At 39.4% G+C, this 17,752-nt stretch overlaps 2 protein-coding genes across 3 annotated transcripts; one reads left to right on the forward strand and one right to left on the reverse strand.

Annotated features, from left to right (window-relative positions):
• Window positions 1-36: 36 nt before the first annotated feature.
• On the forward strand, window positions 37-14,202 carry LOC135338719 (uncharacterized). 2 transcript variants are annotated; one of them, XM_064534775.1, is made up of 11 exons: window positions 37-196; window positions 4,170-9,908; window positions 9,969-10,073; window positions 10,330-10,480; window positions 10,660-10,959; window positions 11,345-11,707; window positions 12,304-12,377; window positions 12,434-12,491; window positions 12,576-12,695; window positions 13,501-13,658; window positions 13,909-14,202. In XM_064534775.1, exons 2-11 carry the CDS (start codon window positions 4,206-4,208, stop codon window positions 13,936-13,938), a joined length of 7,062 nt encoding a protein of 2,353 aa, XP_064390845.1. In that variant the 5' UTR covers window positions 37-196; window positions 4,170-4,205; the 3' UTR covers window positions 13,939-14,202. The 2 variants fall into 2 exon arrangements, with proteins under 2 accessions (XP_064390845.1, XP_064390844.1); XM_064534774.1 differs by having other exon boundaries at window positions 39-196; window positions 4,156-9,908.
• Window positions 14,203-14,576: 374 nt separating this feature from the next.
• LOC135338726 (cilia- and flagella-associated protein 53-like) lies at window positions 14,577-17,718 on the reverse strand. The gene is made up of 12 exons (XM_064534786.1): window positions 17,568-17,718; window positions 17,354-17,473; window positions 17,053-17,162; window positions 16,587-16,760; window positions 16,344-16,459; window positions 16,181-16,287; window positions 16,044-16,124; window positions 15,870-15,989; window positions 15,633-15,731; window positions 15,308-15,524; window positions 15,018-15,130; window positions 14,577-14,890 (listed from the first exon to the last, which is right to left on the reverse strand). Exons 1-12 carry the CDS (start codon window positions 17,637-17,639, stop codon window positions 14,678-14,680), a joined length of 1,542 nt encoding a protein of 513 aa, XP_064390856.1. The 5' UTR covers window positions 17,640-17,718; the 3' UTR covers window positions 14,577-14,677.
• Window positions 17,719-17,752: the final 34 nt, after the last annotated feature.

Here is a 17,752-nt window from a genome sequence, read left to right on the forward strand (position 1 = left end):
CAGTGATATAATTATGACTCGAAACTGGGCGGGGCTCAAAGCATGAAATACCTTCGGTATTCAATAAATTTTTATCAGCAAGTCATCGAGCTCATAGTCGAGCTAGTCGTGTAGCTAGCTAGCTCTGAACTGCTCCAGTTTGGAAACGTTAACGGTTTCTACTGCTAAAGCCTCTTCAATGAAGATTTCATAAGAGGTATGACTGTCACAATGAACACAAATGACAATTATTATGTGAAACATTAATTGCACAAACCTCTAGCTGCCAATTAATTAATCCAGGAAGCACCTTGCCTCGCTTCGGTGGATATGTGTTAACATAAAGATATACTAGCTATTATTAATACACACATGATATCATCCATCTTCGCATTAATTTGATGCATGCAGGCATAATCACGGAGAAACTCAAAAGAGTGGGAAATGATCGGCCATAATTATAATAGTTAAGCTTATAATTGTTGTAAAAAGGATGCCAAAAGTCCTAAGTCTAAAATTAATGGCTGCTGCATCAGTTCAGTAGAAGCATTAATTGCAGGTAGCAGAGATTGATATTAATTTTAGCGAGAATTATTGGTCAGGTAATTAGCCAGGTCAGTGCATGTGCATAGTTAGGTATATGAACTGGACCTAGGTATTCTTTGTATATATGGATGCATAATGTGTGTCACGTTATCTTAGATTTCCATGTGATGTGTAATTTGTGGTAAATAATATACCTTGCATGGCTTCCTATAGAGGTTGGTATACGGCCATACGGCCTAATACGGGTATGCTCAAACCACTGCCTGTCATTGTTTTTTTTTATCCTCAAGACAATATTATGTATTCACATTTAATAAGCTTATATGAGAAACAAATTTTACACACTGTATCCAGAGAATGATTAAGTACCAAACTACATCTCACAACACATTAGAAAAGAAAGTATGAACACTGTACTGCAGCTTATCGTAGGTGCTGGTCTAACATGTACACTAATGGTCTACATGTCATATAAAATGTTCGCAAAAAGAGAAGGCTCAGAACCATGCAGTTGGTCCAATAACGTTAATTTCTGATTTTCCGAAAGCTTATACAGACAGACCTTTCAGATGATGTGTTATCAAAAGTTTTCAAAGGAGAAATTATGGCCCGCCAGGAGCTTGCAGTATCCATTAGTCAGGGGCTTGAGCACCCCCTGGCCTCCCAGACAACGAAATAATCTATAGCTATACTAGAGCAGCTCTATTTAATTGGCTCGTGTTACTAGTATTGAGCATTTGTAATCAACTTTGGCAATAGTGTAATGCAATGACATACATGCACGCACACAAGTTTCCCTCTGTCATCTAATCAATGCGGGGGCATAAATTTGACCCTACACGCTGCCCCATTGCTCACCAGTACCCTTGAGCACCCCTCTGCTTCAATTTCTAGAAACGCCCCTATCAGACCATGGCAAGGTGAACCTACTATCATATAGAGGGCCAGATCCCTCGGTTCCACTCCAACTCAGAGCTTGAGAACATACCGTGGATTACCCAATGAAAGCAGACTGAATTCTATAATAATGAGTGCAGATTTTTTTGTTTCTGCATGGACCTGCCTAGCCTCGATTCCAGGCCGCTTGAACAATTAAGGCGGCCTGGTATACCTTGTATGCGCATGCGTGTACATTACCCCAAAAAGGGGGTAATCCGTGTATTTGTGGATACTGTCAGTAAAATAAACCGTATACTATTTGTATTCTGATTTTACAGTCCGTTACATAGAAGTATTGTGCAAAGATGATTGTCTGAGTTCTTACGCCCTTTATTGTATCAAGCCAAGTCTCTACTTAGCGACACCCTACATGCACTGTAAGGCTACAGATGTTATAGGAAAGGCATAATGTGTTCCTGTGGGTCCCCTGATGAGGCTGTGGTAATATAGACCAGGCAAGTGTTCTGCTACTAAATTTTGCCTTTATGTTCGACAAGAAGTCATTGCTGAAGACAAAGAAGCTAATGATTACTCCTGAAAGCTTTTAATAAGCTTTAACTCGACACTCAGGAAGTTATTCACTCAAGATCTACTGATGTATTAAAGAGTTCACCACTCTTCCTAGCTGGCAGCTCTAGCTGTCTGGGAGGCTTTCTTAAACTGTCTCTTTGATAAACAGAGCTAGAAGAAGCAACACTGTGCAGCATAATTATTCTACTTTGATTAGTGTCTCTGAAAGCTGCCATTGTGGTCACATTGTCATACGTATTATTCCCTTTTGTAACTTTGTCCGGTTTTTTACAATTTGTATGATGAAATTGTTGTCAATTATTTCGCGCATGCGCATACAAGGTATACCAGGCCGCCTTGTTCAAGCGGCCTGGAATCGAGGCTAGGACCTGCCCTGACATTCTACAAAGCAATGCATACTGCATGTCAGTGCCATCATGAGAGTTTTTACGAGTGGGTACAACTGTTGCCCAGGCATGCATAACCTTAATTTAATCTCAGTGTAAACCACGAGTGACAATATCACTCAAATCATGCCATGCCAAGGATATGATTATCCCAATGCTCCTTCAAATACTGACTCAATATTGATTTTTACTTCCGAAATGCTGCCATTATAATTGTTAAGAAAGTGCCCATTACGCCAGCATAATTTATACTAACAAGAATTCATTAGGAAGAGTACGCAACTCCACTTAAAACCATAGGGGGCATTTCTCCAATCTTACGTCGGAACCACATGCTGTTGTATAAACTGTGAAATCAAGCTTGCAATGAATAACATAGTGATGGCTGTGATTATTATCACTAATGTATTCATTTACAACTGGAAAGGCAATGAATAACATACCGTATTACTAGAATGTTTTGCAAGCATCAAACATTTGCGAATTAACTTTGCCAGGGTTGATCAATTCGCAACAATAAAATCCGCAAAACCTAAATTATTACTAGTAAATACACACGATCCTTGCCAGAACGCAATAGTTAGATCGCAAAGGGTCAAATTTTCTGCTAATTTGGCTCATTCGCAAAGGTTTTTCACACGCTAGTTATACGGTAGTTAATAATTTTATTCATTGCCTTTTCTGCTAGTTGCGGTTACTACAGCCAGTAGGAATATTTTTTGTGTACATTCTATAATATTATAATGGAGTTGCGTACTCTTCCTAATGAATTGATACTAATAATGTACCTATAATAATTTATTATTAAATGCCAGCATAATTATACCAACCCTATACCTCTTAGTCAGTATGTTAGCATTATTGTCTGTACATGCATGTAGCTATATAGCGCACGTTTTCCACTTTGTACATTACGTTTCGTTAGCACGCTAACATGAAATAAACCGACTTATTTTGAGAGACCTTCACCAGTTCAACCGAGTGTAGTGCAGAGCCTGATTAAAATTTGACCAATTTTTGGTCAGCAGCTATATAGCTAAAGAGTTCCGCTATAGTCATCAGTTCCTTGCAGGAGTCCTTACTGGTGAGAATATCAGCACTTTCCGAAATTACGTTGTGTTTGTCCGACTATTGTAACTACCGAACGGCGTCTTCTCTCAGCTGTAAGACAGACAATTCTCAATGTAATTAATAGCTACAATTTGTATAATATAAAATTATAGATAGGCTACCAAAGTGGCTTTAAAATGGTCCTTGCATGAATGCCTTATGGTGCATGTCTGTATCTGCTGTAGTTCAGTGTCTGACATAATTATGATGATGTCCGATGATTGACACTTTACTTTAATTATAATAGAAAGCAAGCAGACGCTGTTTAGCCTTCAACTATCTAGTGTTGCTGGTTGTCACCGTTGTTTTTCTTGTCTGTGTTTTCTACAAAATATTTAACTAGCCTTCCACAAGCTCTCCTGGTGGTGTTCTATAGTCTTAGTCTTTTATAACACGTCTTCTTTCTCTTAATTAACTCGTCTTCAACTGTGACAAATTGCTACGCATCCTTCTGGTTGACGAAGCAACCACATCGCGCATGCGCAGATTCAGCCTGCATTTTGGTTTCAAAGCATTATCTCATGGATACTGATGATTATCACTCGTCTGTGGCTATAGTAACTGTCACTCGTGCAATTACAGGCGCTAGGCTCATACGAGTGATAATCCTCAGTATCTATGGGATGATAATTTATAGCTATATATAATTATATAATGTTCACAGAAACATCCTTTCAGTACAACAGCCAAAGCAGCACATTAACTTCTTTAACTATGAATGAAGAAATAAACGAATTTGTCGAAAGCTTGAAGGAAGCTTACAGATACAACCGCTTGAGAGACCAAGAACGATGGCCACCAGTTAGAGGAGAAAGACTGATCAATTTACAATTAGTCGAGGCTAATAAGATAGAGGGATTCGGCGGCAAGACAAAAAATTCTAGACACAATAACAAGCAACCTGAAGATGACAAAGACAAGCAACATGAAAATGACAAAGACAAACGCAAATCAATACTCCATACTGACCTGTTCAAGATTGATAGTGGCAAGAAGCCAGTAAGGAAGATTATTGTAGAAGGCAATGCTGGGATTGGTAAAAGTACACTGTGTGCCATGCTTGCCGAAGGGTGGGCTGAGGGAGAGATCCTGACACAATTTGATATCATCATCATACTTCCACTTCGAGAACCATCGGTGCAATCGGCCAACTCTCTTTCAGACCTACTTCAGCTGTTTAACGTCTCTGAACCTGCTATTATTAACTACGTCGAGAAGAAGATCAGAAAAGGGCTTCTCATCATAGCTGATGGCTGGGATGAACTCAGTGAAGACAAAAGATCAGAGAATTCATTTCTTCACAAATTCCTTTTTGGCCTATTTACTTGTGTTGTACTCACATCCCGACCTTCTGCTTCAACTCCTATTCGTAGGCTTATGGATCGTTTTGTCGAGGTGGTGGGTTTTGACGAAAAAAATATCAGACAGTACATTAAGGCTGATTTCGAGCAAGATCCGGAGAAAGCTTCTTCTCTTATTGAGCAGCTTGAAAACAATCCACTCATTCAGAGTGTTTGCTCTGTACCATTAAGTTGTGCTATTGTCTGTGACGTGTGGCACAAAGATCAAACCCTCCCAAGCACAATCACAGAATTGTACTTCAGAATAACGCGGTATGTCATGCTACGTGACCTAAACAAAAAATTCCCACAATACGATGTGATGGCACTCGAGAGTTTTGATTCCATTCCTGAAAAGCTTCAGAGAGAGTTTTGGCTGGTTTGCAGGTTCGCTTATGAGTTTCTGTCCAATGATCAAATAGTCTTCTCAGATAGTGAAATCAGTAAAATTGCATCATTTTCACAAGACACCAAGTTTAGTGAAAAAAAATCATTTTTCTTTGGTCTATTACAAACTGCACATTCGATTCTGCCTGGGCAAAGCTCAGTAGGTTATGGGTTATCTTTTCACTTTGCTCACCTGACCATCCAGGAGTTCTTGGCTGCTGTTCATATTGTCACTCTATCTCATGAAAAGAAGCAAAAGATTTGCGATAGTTATGCTGGAAACGATCGGTTTAATGTAGTCTGGAGATTTGTGCTTGGTCTTGAGGGAGAAAAAAAGTACAGTGGCCATTTTGTCTCGTTAGGTGATGTGTTGGTTGATCAGATACTATTTGCATTAAGGGATGAAGATATGTTACTGTGCCACTGCTCATTGGAATCCACGGCTGATGTTGTACACTGTAAAGTAGTCAACAGGATTTGTGTCAAGTTTAGTGACGATCTTTATAGATCAATCAATACCCCCCTAACTGCTCATGACTGTGTAGCTCTTTTGCACATTTTTGAATCTATATCACATAATTGTTCTGAGGTCAAGCTCAATTTTTCAGGGAGTCTTAATGAAAAACAACTTCAGAAACTAGCTACTATCCTTATTGATAAAAAGTTGCAAGTAAAAGAATTAAGTCTCGATAACTGTCAGCTTACAAATGAATGTCTCATGACCTTCTTTAAAAAAGCATCAGCTTCATTTCGACATATTAATGAAGTGTCTCTAGATGGGAACCTTGTCACAGATTTACCATTTTCACCCAGCAATAACACAGTAACATGGCTTTCTTTATCTAAAAATCCACTTTGGGAATGTGGCGTCCAGTCACTAGAGAGAGCTGTATGCGCAGGCTCACTAGTAAAACTTGAGTATCTGTTGCTATCTGGTGCACTTACAAACAGCACAGACATTGTTGATGTCACAGTGTTAGCCACACTTCTTCCAGCATTAGCTACACACTGCCCTAATCTGAATTACCTTGATCTCTCTAAGAATAATATCGGTGTGCCAGGAGCTGGTGCAATAGGAGAGGCACTTGTAAAACTTGCTATCAATAGGAAGGAGTTAGATCTGAACCTAAGTGAGACCAATCTCGACAGTGTGGCAGCGACAGCATTTTCTGACAAAGTGTTGGCTATGTTAGTGGATGTTTCAAACCCACTCTCCTGTGGAATTTATTTGCGTGTTAATAAGAATCCACTTGGACACAGCGGCTTGTTAGCTATCTTTAGAATGCTCTCTAACAAAAACTGTCCAGTAATGAGACTTGTTCTAGACCACACTCACGCAGTTAATCAAGGCCAATTAACGACATCCTCTTTTGAAACCCTAACATTTCCTGGTCAATGTAGCAAATTAAATGATATATATCTTCAAAACAACAAACCAAGCGGGGACACTCACATAGCATGCTTGACTATGGCTTTAAAAGCCAATATTTTTGGTAATCTTGAATGGTTGCAACTATCAGAAACTCTCCCTGATAATGCTGAGAAGAACGCTGGAATACTGACTGACCTCTTAACATCCATTGCCACTCATTGCCCTAATCTGAATAACCTTGATCTCTCTAAGAATAATATCGGTGTGCCAGGAGCTGGTGCAATAGGAGAGGCACTTGTAAAATTTGCTACCAATAGGAAGGAGTTAAAACTGAACCTAAGTGAGACTAACCTCGACAGTGTGGCAGCGACAGCATTTTCCGACAATGTGTTGGCTATATTAGTGGATGTTTCAAACCCACTCTCCTGTGAAATTGATTTGCATGTTGATACAAATCCACTTGGACACAGCGGCTTGTTAGCCATCTTTAGAATGCTCTCTAACAAAAACTGTCCAGTAACGAGACTTCATCTGGACCACACTCATGCAGTTAATCAGGGCCAATTAACGGCATCCTCTTTTAAAACCCTAACATTTCCTGGTCAATGTAGCAAATTAAAAAGCGTATCTCTTCAAAACAACAAACCAAGTGGGAACACTCACGTAGCATGCTTGACTATGGCTTTAAAAGCCAATATTTTTGGTAATCTTGAGAGGTTGCAACTATCAGAAACTCTCCCTGATAATGCTGAGAAGAACGCTGGAATACTGACTGACCTCTTAACATCCATTGCCACTCATTGCCCTAATCTGAATGACCTTGATCTCTCTAAGAATAATATTGGTGTGCCAGGAGCTGGTGCAATAGGAGAGGCACTTGTAAAATTTGCTACCAATAGGAAGGAGTTAAAACTGAACCTAAGTGAGACTAACCTCGACAGTGTGGCAGCGACAGCATTTTCCGACAATGTGTTGGCTATATTAGTGGATGTTTCAAACCCAATCTCCTGTGAAATTGATTTGCATGTTGATACAAATCCACTTGGACACAGTGGCTTGTTAGCCATCTTTAGAATGCTCTCTAACAAAAACTGTCCAGTAACGAGACTTCATCTGGACCACACTCATGCAGTTAATCAGGGCCAATTAATGGCATCCTCTTTTAAAACCCTAACATTTCCTGGTCAATGTAGCAAATTAAAAAGCGTATCTCTTCAAAACAACAAACCAAGTGGGGACACTCACGTAGCATGCTTGACTATGGCTTTAAAAGCCAATATTTTTGGTAATCTTCAGAGGTTGCAACTATCAGACACTCTCCCTGATAATTCTGAGAAGAACGCTGGAATACTGACTGACCTCTTAACATCCATTGCCACTCATTGCCCTAATCTGAATGACCTTGATCTCTCTAAGAATAATATCGGTGTGCCAGGAGCTGGTGCAATAGGAGAGGCACTTGTAAAATTTGCTACCAATAGGAAGGAGTTAAAACTGAACCTAAGTGAGACTAACCTCGACAGTGTGGCAGCGACAGCATTTTCCGACAAAGTGTTGGCTATGTTAGTGGATGTTTCAAACCCACTCTCCTGTGGAATTTATTTGCGTGCACGTGTTGATAAGAATCCACTTGGACACAGCGGCTTGTTAGCCATCTTTAGAATGCTCTCTAACAAAAACTGTCCAGTAACGAGACTTTGTCTGGACCACACTCATGCAGTTAATCAGGGCCAATTAACGGCATCCTCTTTTAAAACCCTAACATTTCCTGGTCAATGTAGCAAATTAAAAAGCGTATCTCTTCAAAACAACAAGCCAAGTGGGGACACTCACGTAGCATGCTTGACTATGGCTTTAAAAGCCAATATTTTTGGTTATCTTGAGAGGTTGCAACTATCAGAAACTCTCCCTGATAATGCTGAGAAGAACGCTGGAATACTGACTGACCTCTTAACATCCATTGCCACTCATTGCCCTAATCTGAATGACCTTGATCTCTCTAAGAATAATATCGGTGTGCCAGGAGCTGGTGCAATAGGAGAGGCACTTGTAAAATTTGCTACCAATAGGAAGAAGTTAAAACTGAACCTAAGTGAGACTAACCTCGACAGTGTGGCAGCGACAGCATTTTCCAACAATGTGTTGGCTATATTAGTGGATGTTTCAAACCCACTCTCCTGTGAAATTGATTTGCATGTTGATACAAATCCACTTGGACACAGTGGCTTGTTAGCCATCTTTAGAATGCTCTCTAACAAAAACTGTCCAGTAACGAGACTTCATCTGGACCACACTCACGCAGTTAATCAGTGCCAATTAACGGCATCCTCTTTTAAAACCCTAACATTTCCTGGTCAATGTAGCAAATTAAAAAGCATATCTCTTCAAAACAACAAACCAAGCGGGGACACTCACGTAGCATGCTTGACTATGGCTATTAAAGCCAATATTTTTGGTAATCTTGAGAGGTTGCAGCTATCAGAAACTCTCCCTGATAATGCTGAGGAGAACGCTGGACTACTGACTGACCTCTTAACATCCATTGCCACTCACTGCCCTAATCTGAATGACCTTGATCTCTCTGAGAATAATATCGGTGTGCCAGGAGCTGGTGCAATAGGAAAGGCACTTGTAAAACTTGCTATCAATAGGAAGGAGTTAGAACTGAACCTAAGTGAGACCAATCTCAACAGTGTGGCAGCGACAGCATTTTCCGACAATGTGTTGGCTATACTAGCTGATGTTTCAAACCAACTCTCTTGTGAAATTGTTTTGCATGTTGATAAGAATCCACTCAGACACAGCGGCTTGTTAGCCATCTTTAGAATGCTCTCAAATAAGAACTGTCCAGTAACAAGTCTTGATCTGAAATCGATCATTCACACTTCCATTACTCATCTCGCTCCATTTTCGAACAACCCTCTTTTCACTTCTCTTAACAGCACTATAACATGTCTCTGCCTTAGTGGAAATTTGTTTCATGGTGAGAACATTTTGATACTAGCCGAATATATTCAGTGCTGTGTTTTACTGGAGAGACTTGATTGTGTTGAGTGTCAGCTTACTTCAAACGATATACTTATATTATTGTTGCATCTAAAATCTCAAGATATTCAACGAACCTGTTTGAAACGTTGGAATCTTATAGGAAACAGGATTGATGATCACATAGTTGAAACCCTTACTACACACTTGCCCTCAGTATTCCCTTGCATAGAAAACATTGATCTAGCAACACCACCAGCATTCTTTCACTTCTTTTACATCAATAATCCTGTGAGTCAACAGGCAGTGGAAACTTTACAACAGTTTCTAAAGGTAAGGTTGATGTTATAACTGCATGCGTATAACAATGCTCAATGAAAAGTATGTTTTCAGGAGAGAAAGATGTGTCAAGACATAACATTCAGCCAAGGTCCCAATAAAGAAACAGTGGCTCAAACTACATCATCACTATCGGATGTTGTGCACCCATTGCCAGAGGTATATATATATGCGAGTATAATATAGGGACTTGATGTATAATTTATTACCCAAAGAACGTAGAATTATATAAACGAGTAGAATTCGGGTCTTCTATTTAGCGAAGGTAGTACCATGCATGCAATATCTTAGAGAGCCTCTCGAATTGCTTTCATAACATGTATGATTCTTGAGGCTTGTATGCATGCGTGCTAATGTCAATCAAATGAATTTTATCATCATAATGTCATGACGCTGTGTTGGACATGTCCCTCAGGCTACCTCCAGTGATGACGTGCACTCAAACCCTGCATGTGTTCCTCAAGAAATGGATGAGCCAGAGAGTACTCCAATTACTGCTAGTTGTAATCAACTGAGAGTTTCTGAAACCTCTCCAGTAAGAAGTAGCCACAAAGAAATGCCGAACGGTAAAGAATAAACATAATTATACGACCGTAAATACTTTTTTTTGAGGTTTCAGATCAATTACAGTCATTACCTTGAGGTGTATAATTAGTATCACGAGTGCAATCCAATTGGTATTAAGCGCAATGCATATAATTATGCTGATTGAGGCTCTTATAATTATGCGAATCTTATTATGCAGCAACTGAAATTTTCCCGGAATCTGAGCGTTCATGTTTGACTATTGAAACAAAAAGAGAAATAAAAATCACTGAATTTAATTCAAGAGTAGAAGAAACTGACCTCCCCAAATTAGTGTCCTATTGTGACAACACCCATGACAGTTCTCTTGATAAGCTGGCCAACCTCTCACCATCTGGACAGCAAAGTGACGACATGAGGGATCTTGCATTGGTGTATAGCACTCAGGCTGTTGTTCATGATGTCATAAATGCTCCAGAGGGTTCTCACAAAATATGCAAGCAAAAAGAATTGATCCTTGGTAAGATATTATGCTTTTTCGTATACATGCATGTGTGTATGCTTTCTGACCACAAACATTGGATACTTACTTAGCAGGCCTCATATACTTTAATGTTATACTATTATAAATGGGTATATCAATATTATATTAATGCTAAGTTATATATAATTATGTCCGCGCTAATAATAATTAAACCGTTATAGAAAATCTACTGTTTTGAAAATACCCCCAATTAAAGTTTCCATTCAACTTTAAAACTCATACTTTACAAATAATTATTATTGTGCTATATACACTGTAAATCCGTCCCCTAAAAACTGAATTACTACCCATCTTTAATTACTAACCTATAAGGTATATAGTTTGCAGATATATATTGCATGAGTGTATCCCTTGTGTATAGGTAACGAATCATTTCCACGGAAAGTCTCGAGTTTGACTGTTGAAACACTAAAGAGAGAAACTAAAGTCACTGACGAGCAGCTGGACACAAGAGTAGAAGAAATAGATCTTCCCAAATTATCGTCATATTTCGATAACATCCATGACGGTTATCTTGAGGAGCTGTGCCTGTCATCTGGACAGCAAACTGACGTAAGGAGTCATGCATTTGTACACGGCACTCAGGCTGGAATGTTGCTGGCTTTGAAATACTGGCTGGATAGAGCTCTTGCAGAGGGCACCTTTAGAGCCTTACTACTCATCTTACTCTCCCTGGACAAAGGAGATGTTGCTATCAAGGTGGCCGAGTACTTATCAGTCAAAGGTGAGTGCATTGTATAGCTATACTATTTTAACAGGCTTAGTATGTGATGATGCATGCCATGCAGAATAGTATATGCCATACAAGGAAGTAAACTTGCAATAATTAAGGTATTCTGATTGGCTCCACTCTACATTTAATTAGACGTGAAGCCTGACAACTTCTTAATAGGCCTGGGAAAGAAAGGAAATCTAGTGTGCATAATCGACTTTGGTATAGCCAAGAAGTATTGCGATGCATCTATAGCAAAAAAATTATGTTGTATATACTGTAGAACGGATTTATAGAATTCGAGGTAGTGAATGACACTGTATACTGCATGCGTTTCTAACTATTGCCAATTCATGTGCATGCTCACTCTTTGCATTTCTTGATTGCAAATAATTATGTCATAATGCAATCATCGCATTCGAAACTCACGTTATAATAATTATATGCAGATTCTTGATTATGCATCCCACTGTCGTTGCTGCTAAAACATTTTTGCTATAAAAATGATGTAGGAGCTCTTATAGATTATTGGCAAATGGTATATAATGTTCGATGAGAGAGGCCTTATAATTATATATAACCTCGATACATCATTGTCTTGACCTTAGAAACACTTCATCTACAACATGACACTAAAAAATCTTCAGCTCGGCCTCTTATTTCAGGAGAAAGTGAAAACAAGGTATATATTACCAATTCGCTGATATACATTATAATAGCATTCGATCACAATGTTAGATACAGACTGACCCAACTTTATTGATCGTGAGAAAAAGTGACTCATCCACACAAAGAGGTTGGTTTTGAATTAGTGTGCATGTGCTTTTGTCTAGCTGTTCGATCGTCATTGTCATGTAACTTATTGATCATGAATACACAGATGCCCAAGATTTGAGTCTGCACACCTTGCAAGCAGAGCTGAGGGACCTCATTGATCCCAAACAGCTTGGGATACAACTCAATGTACCAGCTGAAATCTTATTAAGAGTCCACCATCTCGGTGAGTGTATATACAATGCATCAGGTAACATAACCTCTTATAACCTCTTATGCCTCGGTGCACATGTCATGCATGCACAAGCGAGGTATACGTATACGGTAGTGTGTAACTGCATTTGTTTGTGTGTGTGTGTCTGCATGTGCAGACTGCTACAGCTGTTCACGGATCAATGAAGTGCAAGTATAATATAATTATAATATATATTAAGCTTCTATAATTATTATAGTCATATTTTCTTGAATTTTAATTTGTGGATTTGCAAAAAATAATGCTTGGTTCTCGAGTTATGCCTATAGTTTGACTTACTTGGAATGCCATTGCAGAAGAATGCATGCGTAGCAAATCTTTCCCATGGATTGTCTATAGAGCGTTTTCATGTGACGTCACTGACAGTCACATGAAAATCAACTTGCCGGCCATTTTAGAGTACAGCTGGCCTCTATTTATCTATAGCTAGCTGCAGAATTTTAGAATGCATTTTCCAAGCGCTGCGAGCAGCATTAGCATGGTGCAGCTTGCAACACTCGTTATGGCTCTGCACTATAACGCTATAGCTATTGGTTGCTGCAAGAGTGAGAAAAGACTCTATACTGGTGCAGCAGCCATGCAAGATCTAGACTTTTTACTTTTGGCATATTTTTTATCAAAAAAAAATGCATTTTCATCAGATAAGGTAGTACTTTGTATGTAGTTTTGACATCCACCGAGGCATCAGCATGCTTTTATCTGTTGTATTTTATTCAGAGTTTTGGGGGGCATCTAATTTATATGAATAGTTTATAACACTAATCCATGCACCCTCAAGATATTGAAGGTCAGAAGAATGCCCTGTTCCAGTACATTGCCAACAACCACAAGAGCAGAGCGATAACTTGGAGCAAAATTACCGATGCTCTGCACAGCATGCATTATGGGGACCTCTCACAATACATTGGGGAGAAATACTGCACACACATGCACACGGTGAGACTATGCTGTGTATAATGTGTAATTTCAGTGTTTTGAATAAATCGCATTCAATTTGATACATGCACACAAACACGGTGAGACTATGTTGTATATATAATTATAGTTAAACTATAGTGATTAGTAATTATGCATATCGCTGCTTTTTTTACATGCATGTGCGAGTGTTTGCTTGCTATTCTAATATGGATAATTATAGTGCATGCATGTTTGCCTGGCTGAAATAAAATAACTGTCCTCAATACAGGTAGATGTGAATTTGAGTACGAGTCATTAGAGTGCAAAGATTTATTCATTACAATGTTTACGATGTCATTATTTACTTGTTTATTGTTTAGAGTGTTTTGTAATGTTCATAGGGTGCTCAATACAGTACCTATAATTATATATAGCTACTTAGGTCATTATTAATTTTTACTTGTGTCGTGTAATTATTATAGATAAACAACGTACTAGTGTATACGTGTTATCATTGCAATCCTTAGCCTTTATACTTATGCTGCTGTAGTTTTTTAATCATGCATTGGAACACTACATGTAACACTTCAAGATTAATATGTACATAGCATGCACTGGTTCAATGACAACGTTAATTTGCAACCAGTTTTGCGTTTCCCATAACGTCACTATCCTGAGTGTACGTATATAGTTCATACGAAAATTTGCACCAACAAACTCGCTACATGTATACGGTATGTACTTTGCTTGCTGAAAATAATGGTAAAAGTCAACTTTAAAACAACGCTGCTGTCACATTTGATCTGTGTCCTTTTTTCTTTACCCATCCCCCAATATGGGTATTTTACCAAAAACACATTGGTGATTTGACCATAGTATGATTTGACTACAGTGTAGGATTGACTTTGGGAAGCACTAAAAATGGTAACAAGAGAAAGCGGGAGATCGAGCTGTACGTCAATTTGTCATAATGTCATGAACAGTATTTAATTACATTTCTACAATCATATACAGTCATTCAATTTAAATGCCATTTGTGATGCAGTAAAAGTTTCTATCTAGAATAGTTGCTGTCCAGTAAGTAAGAATCTCTTGGGGTGAGTTTTGTCAGGGTCTGGCCTTGCTAGAGCATTTTGTACTCTCCGTTTGTAGAGCAGCTCCTCTTCCCTGCCAATGGTTATCTCCCTCTGTGTCTGCTCTTCCTCTAGCTTCTTCACAGCCCGAGTGTAGCCCATTTGCTGTTGGAGATGTCTCTGATAATCCAACTTGACCTGAAGGAGAAAAAAGGCTACAGTCAAACTATGGGTTGATGTACGGATCATTTTAAATCTGTAATGAGATGCTGATCTCAAAACTTACTCAGCAGAGAGCCTATCACAAAATATATGAAGGACGTACCAACATGTTTTCCTCTTTTTGCTTTTGTTCCAACTGCCTGTGTTTCTCAAAGTTGATTAGCAACTGCTCTCTCTCTTTCTCTTCCACTAGTTTCTCTTCCTGGATCTTGGCCACTGCAAAAAACGCAAACAGTCACTGAAAATGAAAACAAGCATCCCATGAAGCAATTTATGAGCTCGTAGCTGTGTTCAACATGACCCAGTAAAGTGATAAGTTCGTAAAATAATTTCTCAATACGCTGAAAAGGTCCAAATGTAGCTATCAAACGTAGTTACAAAACAGGTACCTACATTTCTCTTGTATCTGTTTCTTCCTTGTTTCAAGCACATTCTGTAAGAGTTTCTTTCTAGCCTCTCTTTCCATCCTCCACTGGTTCACCCTCTTGGCCCACTGTTTCTGGACCTCCTCATTGAGCAGGGCATCCAATTCCTTCTCCTTATTTTTTTCCTCCTCAGCCTGAGAAGCCAGGTAGTCACGATAACACTTCACCTCATCACGCAGCTGGTTCTGTATGAGGTGAATAATGATTACGAACAGGTAATTTTTAATGATCACATACTAATACTGTATGGTGTACACTATACATACGTGTACCTATATCAGACAGTGCATTACCTTTTTGTTTAAGTGGTGCATAGCTTCATTGCTACTCTCAGTCAGCACTTGCTCCAGGAGCCTCATATCCATGGCAAGCTCCTCTTGGGCTTCCTTAGCCTAAGCAAGTAAAAGATAAAAATAGGAATTGAAGCTAGTGCCCTTACCAACCACTAACTACTCTAACCTCTATTAGCAGATTTAAACTACGTACTTGGTAACTACTACCATCCAACCAAACGCTATTATATAGCCCACCTGCTTCTTCAGTTTAAGCTTCAATGAGTAATCAATGTCCATTTTCCTTCGGGCCTGGGTCCTCCTTTTTTCTTCCTTCATTTGCTGCTCTTCCATTGCTCTTATAGCAGCATCTTCACGCTGGGAAGGGTGTCATTTTGATTTGCTATCAGAGTATGATAGATCTTAACTCACCAGTAGATCAGCTTCTTGCTCCTTGAGCCTCTTTTGATCCTGAAGCTGCTCATTCTTGGAAGCTGTTTGCAATGTCAACGCCTGGAATTAAACAGTCACAGTCAACCAGTAATAATTATATACACCTTCTGACTTACCTTGATCATTTCCTTGTTCCTCTCTATCTGTAGAACACCATCCATCTCCTCTCTAGCACACTTGGCCAAACGATCCTTCTCCCACAAGCCAGCATAGAACTGCTCCTCTGAATATAATTGCACATAACTTTACGTCATGCTCACTTCATTGCATGGTGCTCACCTTGTTCTTTTATTCTCTTCTTCTCTGCATTGAGTCTGAGTTGCTCTGCCCTTTCCTCACATACCCCATCCTGGTGATGCTTACTCTGAATGCTGCGCAACTCCTCACACTGGCCCCTGAATCATTACAATCAACATGAGTACAGTCTATGTATGCATACACGTTACCATAAATCGTGTACAGGAAAAGGAGTCACACAGCAGCTACACTCAAGGAGAGTACATACACTGCCGGTAGCCTTACCTCCATCTCTGTTCTAGCTTTCGCTCGACGAGTGCCAGTCTCTCAGCCTCTCTCTTCTCTTTGAGACTGCGTGCCCTCTCCCTCATTTTAGCCTGTTTCTCAAGAGGTGTCTCCTGTCTTCCTGCCATTTCAATCAGATACTGTTCCTCCTCTGTCTTCAGTAACGACCTCAGTCTGGTTGAAGGGGAAGATCATAATTATAACAATTGTAATTGTCCAAAGACTACTAGTCTACTTTGCCCTGCCTAAGATTCTCCTACGAAGATCTTGTAGCAATTATCAATTGATCACTTCGAATTCGAGGCAGCACAATAAAAATACCACGTGAAAGATTGCATGTTACCAAGAATAAGCTACTCATGATGCTACGTAAACAAATACTGAGGCTAGCTGGATAAACAACCACATTGGGTCACCAATTATAATTTAAGTGCCTATCAGAGATTACAGACAACTTTTAACTTACTGATCTCTCCTCTCTTCTAGACTGAACTGCTGCTGTTTGAGGAGGCTCTCCATGCGACGCTGAATGGTATTCTTCTGAATCTTCTTATCAGTAGTCTCTACCCATTTTGTCTATTGGGAAAAGAAGTTTGCACAGTTATTACAATCCCCATTAGTATGCTCCTTCTAAGGTGTAGCATAAGCTGAGGTGACATTTGTACATTAGCAAGCTATCAGCAGCAAACCATAGGTGAAGTTTTCATAACTAATTATTCAGGGGGGAGTTCATGCAGTGGACAAATTAATTGAAATTTGTTATGTACCTTCAGATCGAACTGCTTGCTGTATTTGATGATGGTGTTGACCTCCTCTCGTAGCTCATCCTGCCTCCGTCTCTCCAGAATCAGGTGGTCCCTTGGACGGCCCATTGATGGCTTTGCATGCTATTAAAAGAGTATAACTATTATAAAATTATGCAGTTTCCAATATTATTAGATCTATAGCTATGATATGTACGTAGATAGCTACGAGGCTCACAATAGCCACAGAATGTGGAGTATGGCCTGTGACCTCTCTGCTTCTGCGTATTCTGACTGCACTCAGCTCCATCCTAACGATTACACACACACAGCTACAGAAACTGTTTATCCGGGCTAGCTCTCCGGAGATACAACTCGTTGCTATGGCAATGATTACATAAGAAGTAATTATAGTTTAACCAC

The sequence above is a fragment of the Halichondria panicea genome, chromosome 7, assembly GCF_963675165.1.
Source record: "Halichondria panicea chromosome 7, odHalPani1.1, whole genome shotgun sequence".
Classification (NCBI taxonomy): Eukaryota; Metazoa; Porifera; class Demospongiae; order Suberitida; family Halichondriidae; genus Halichondria; species Halichondria panicea.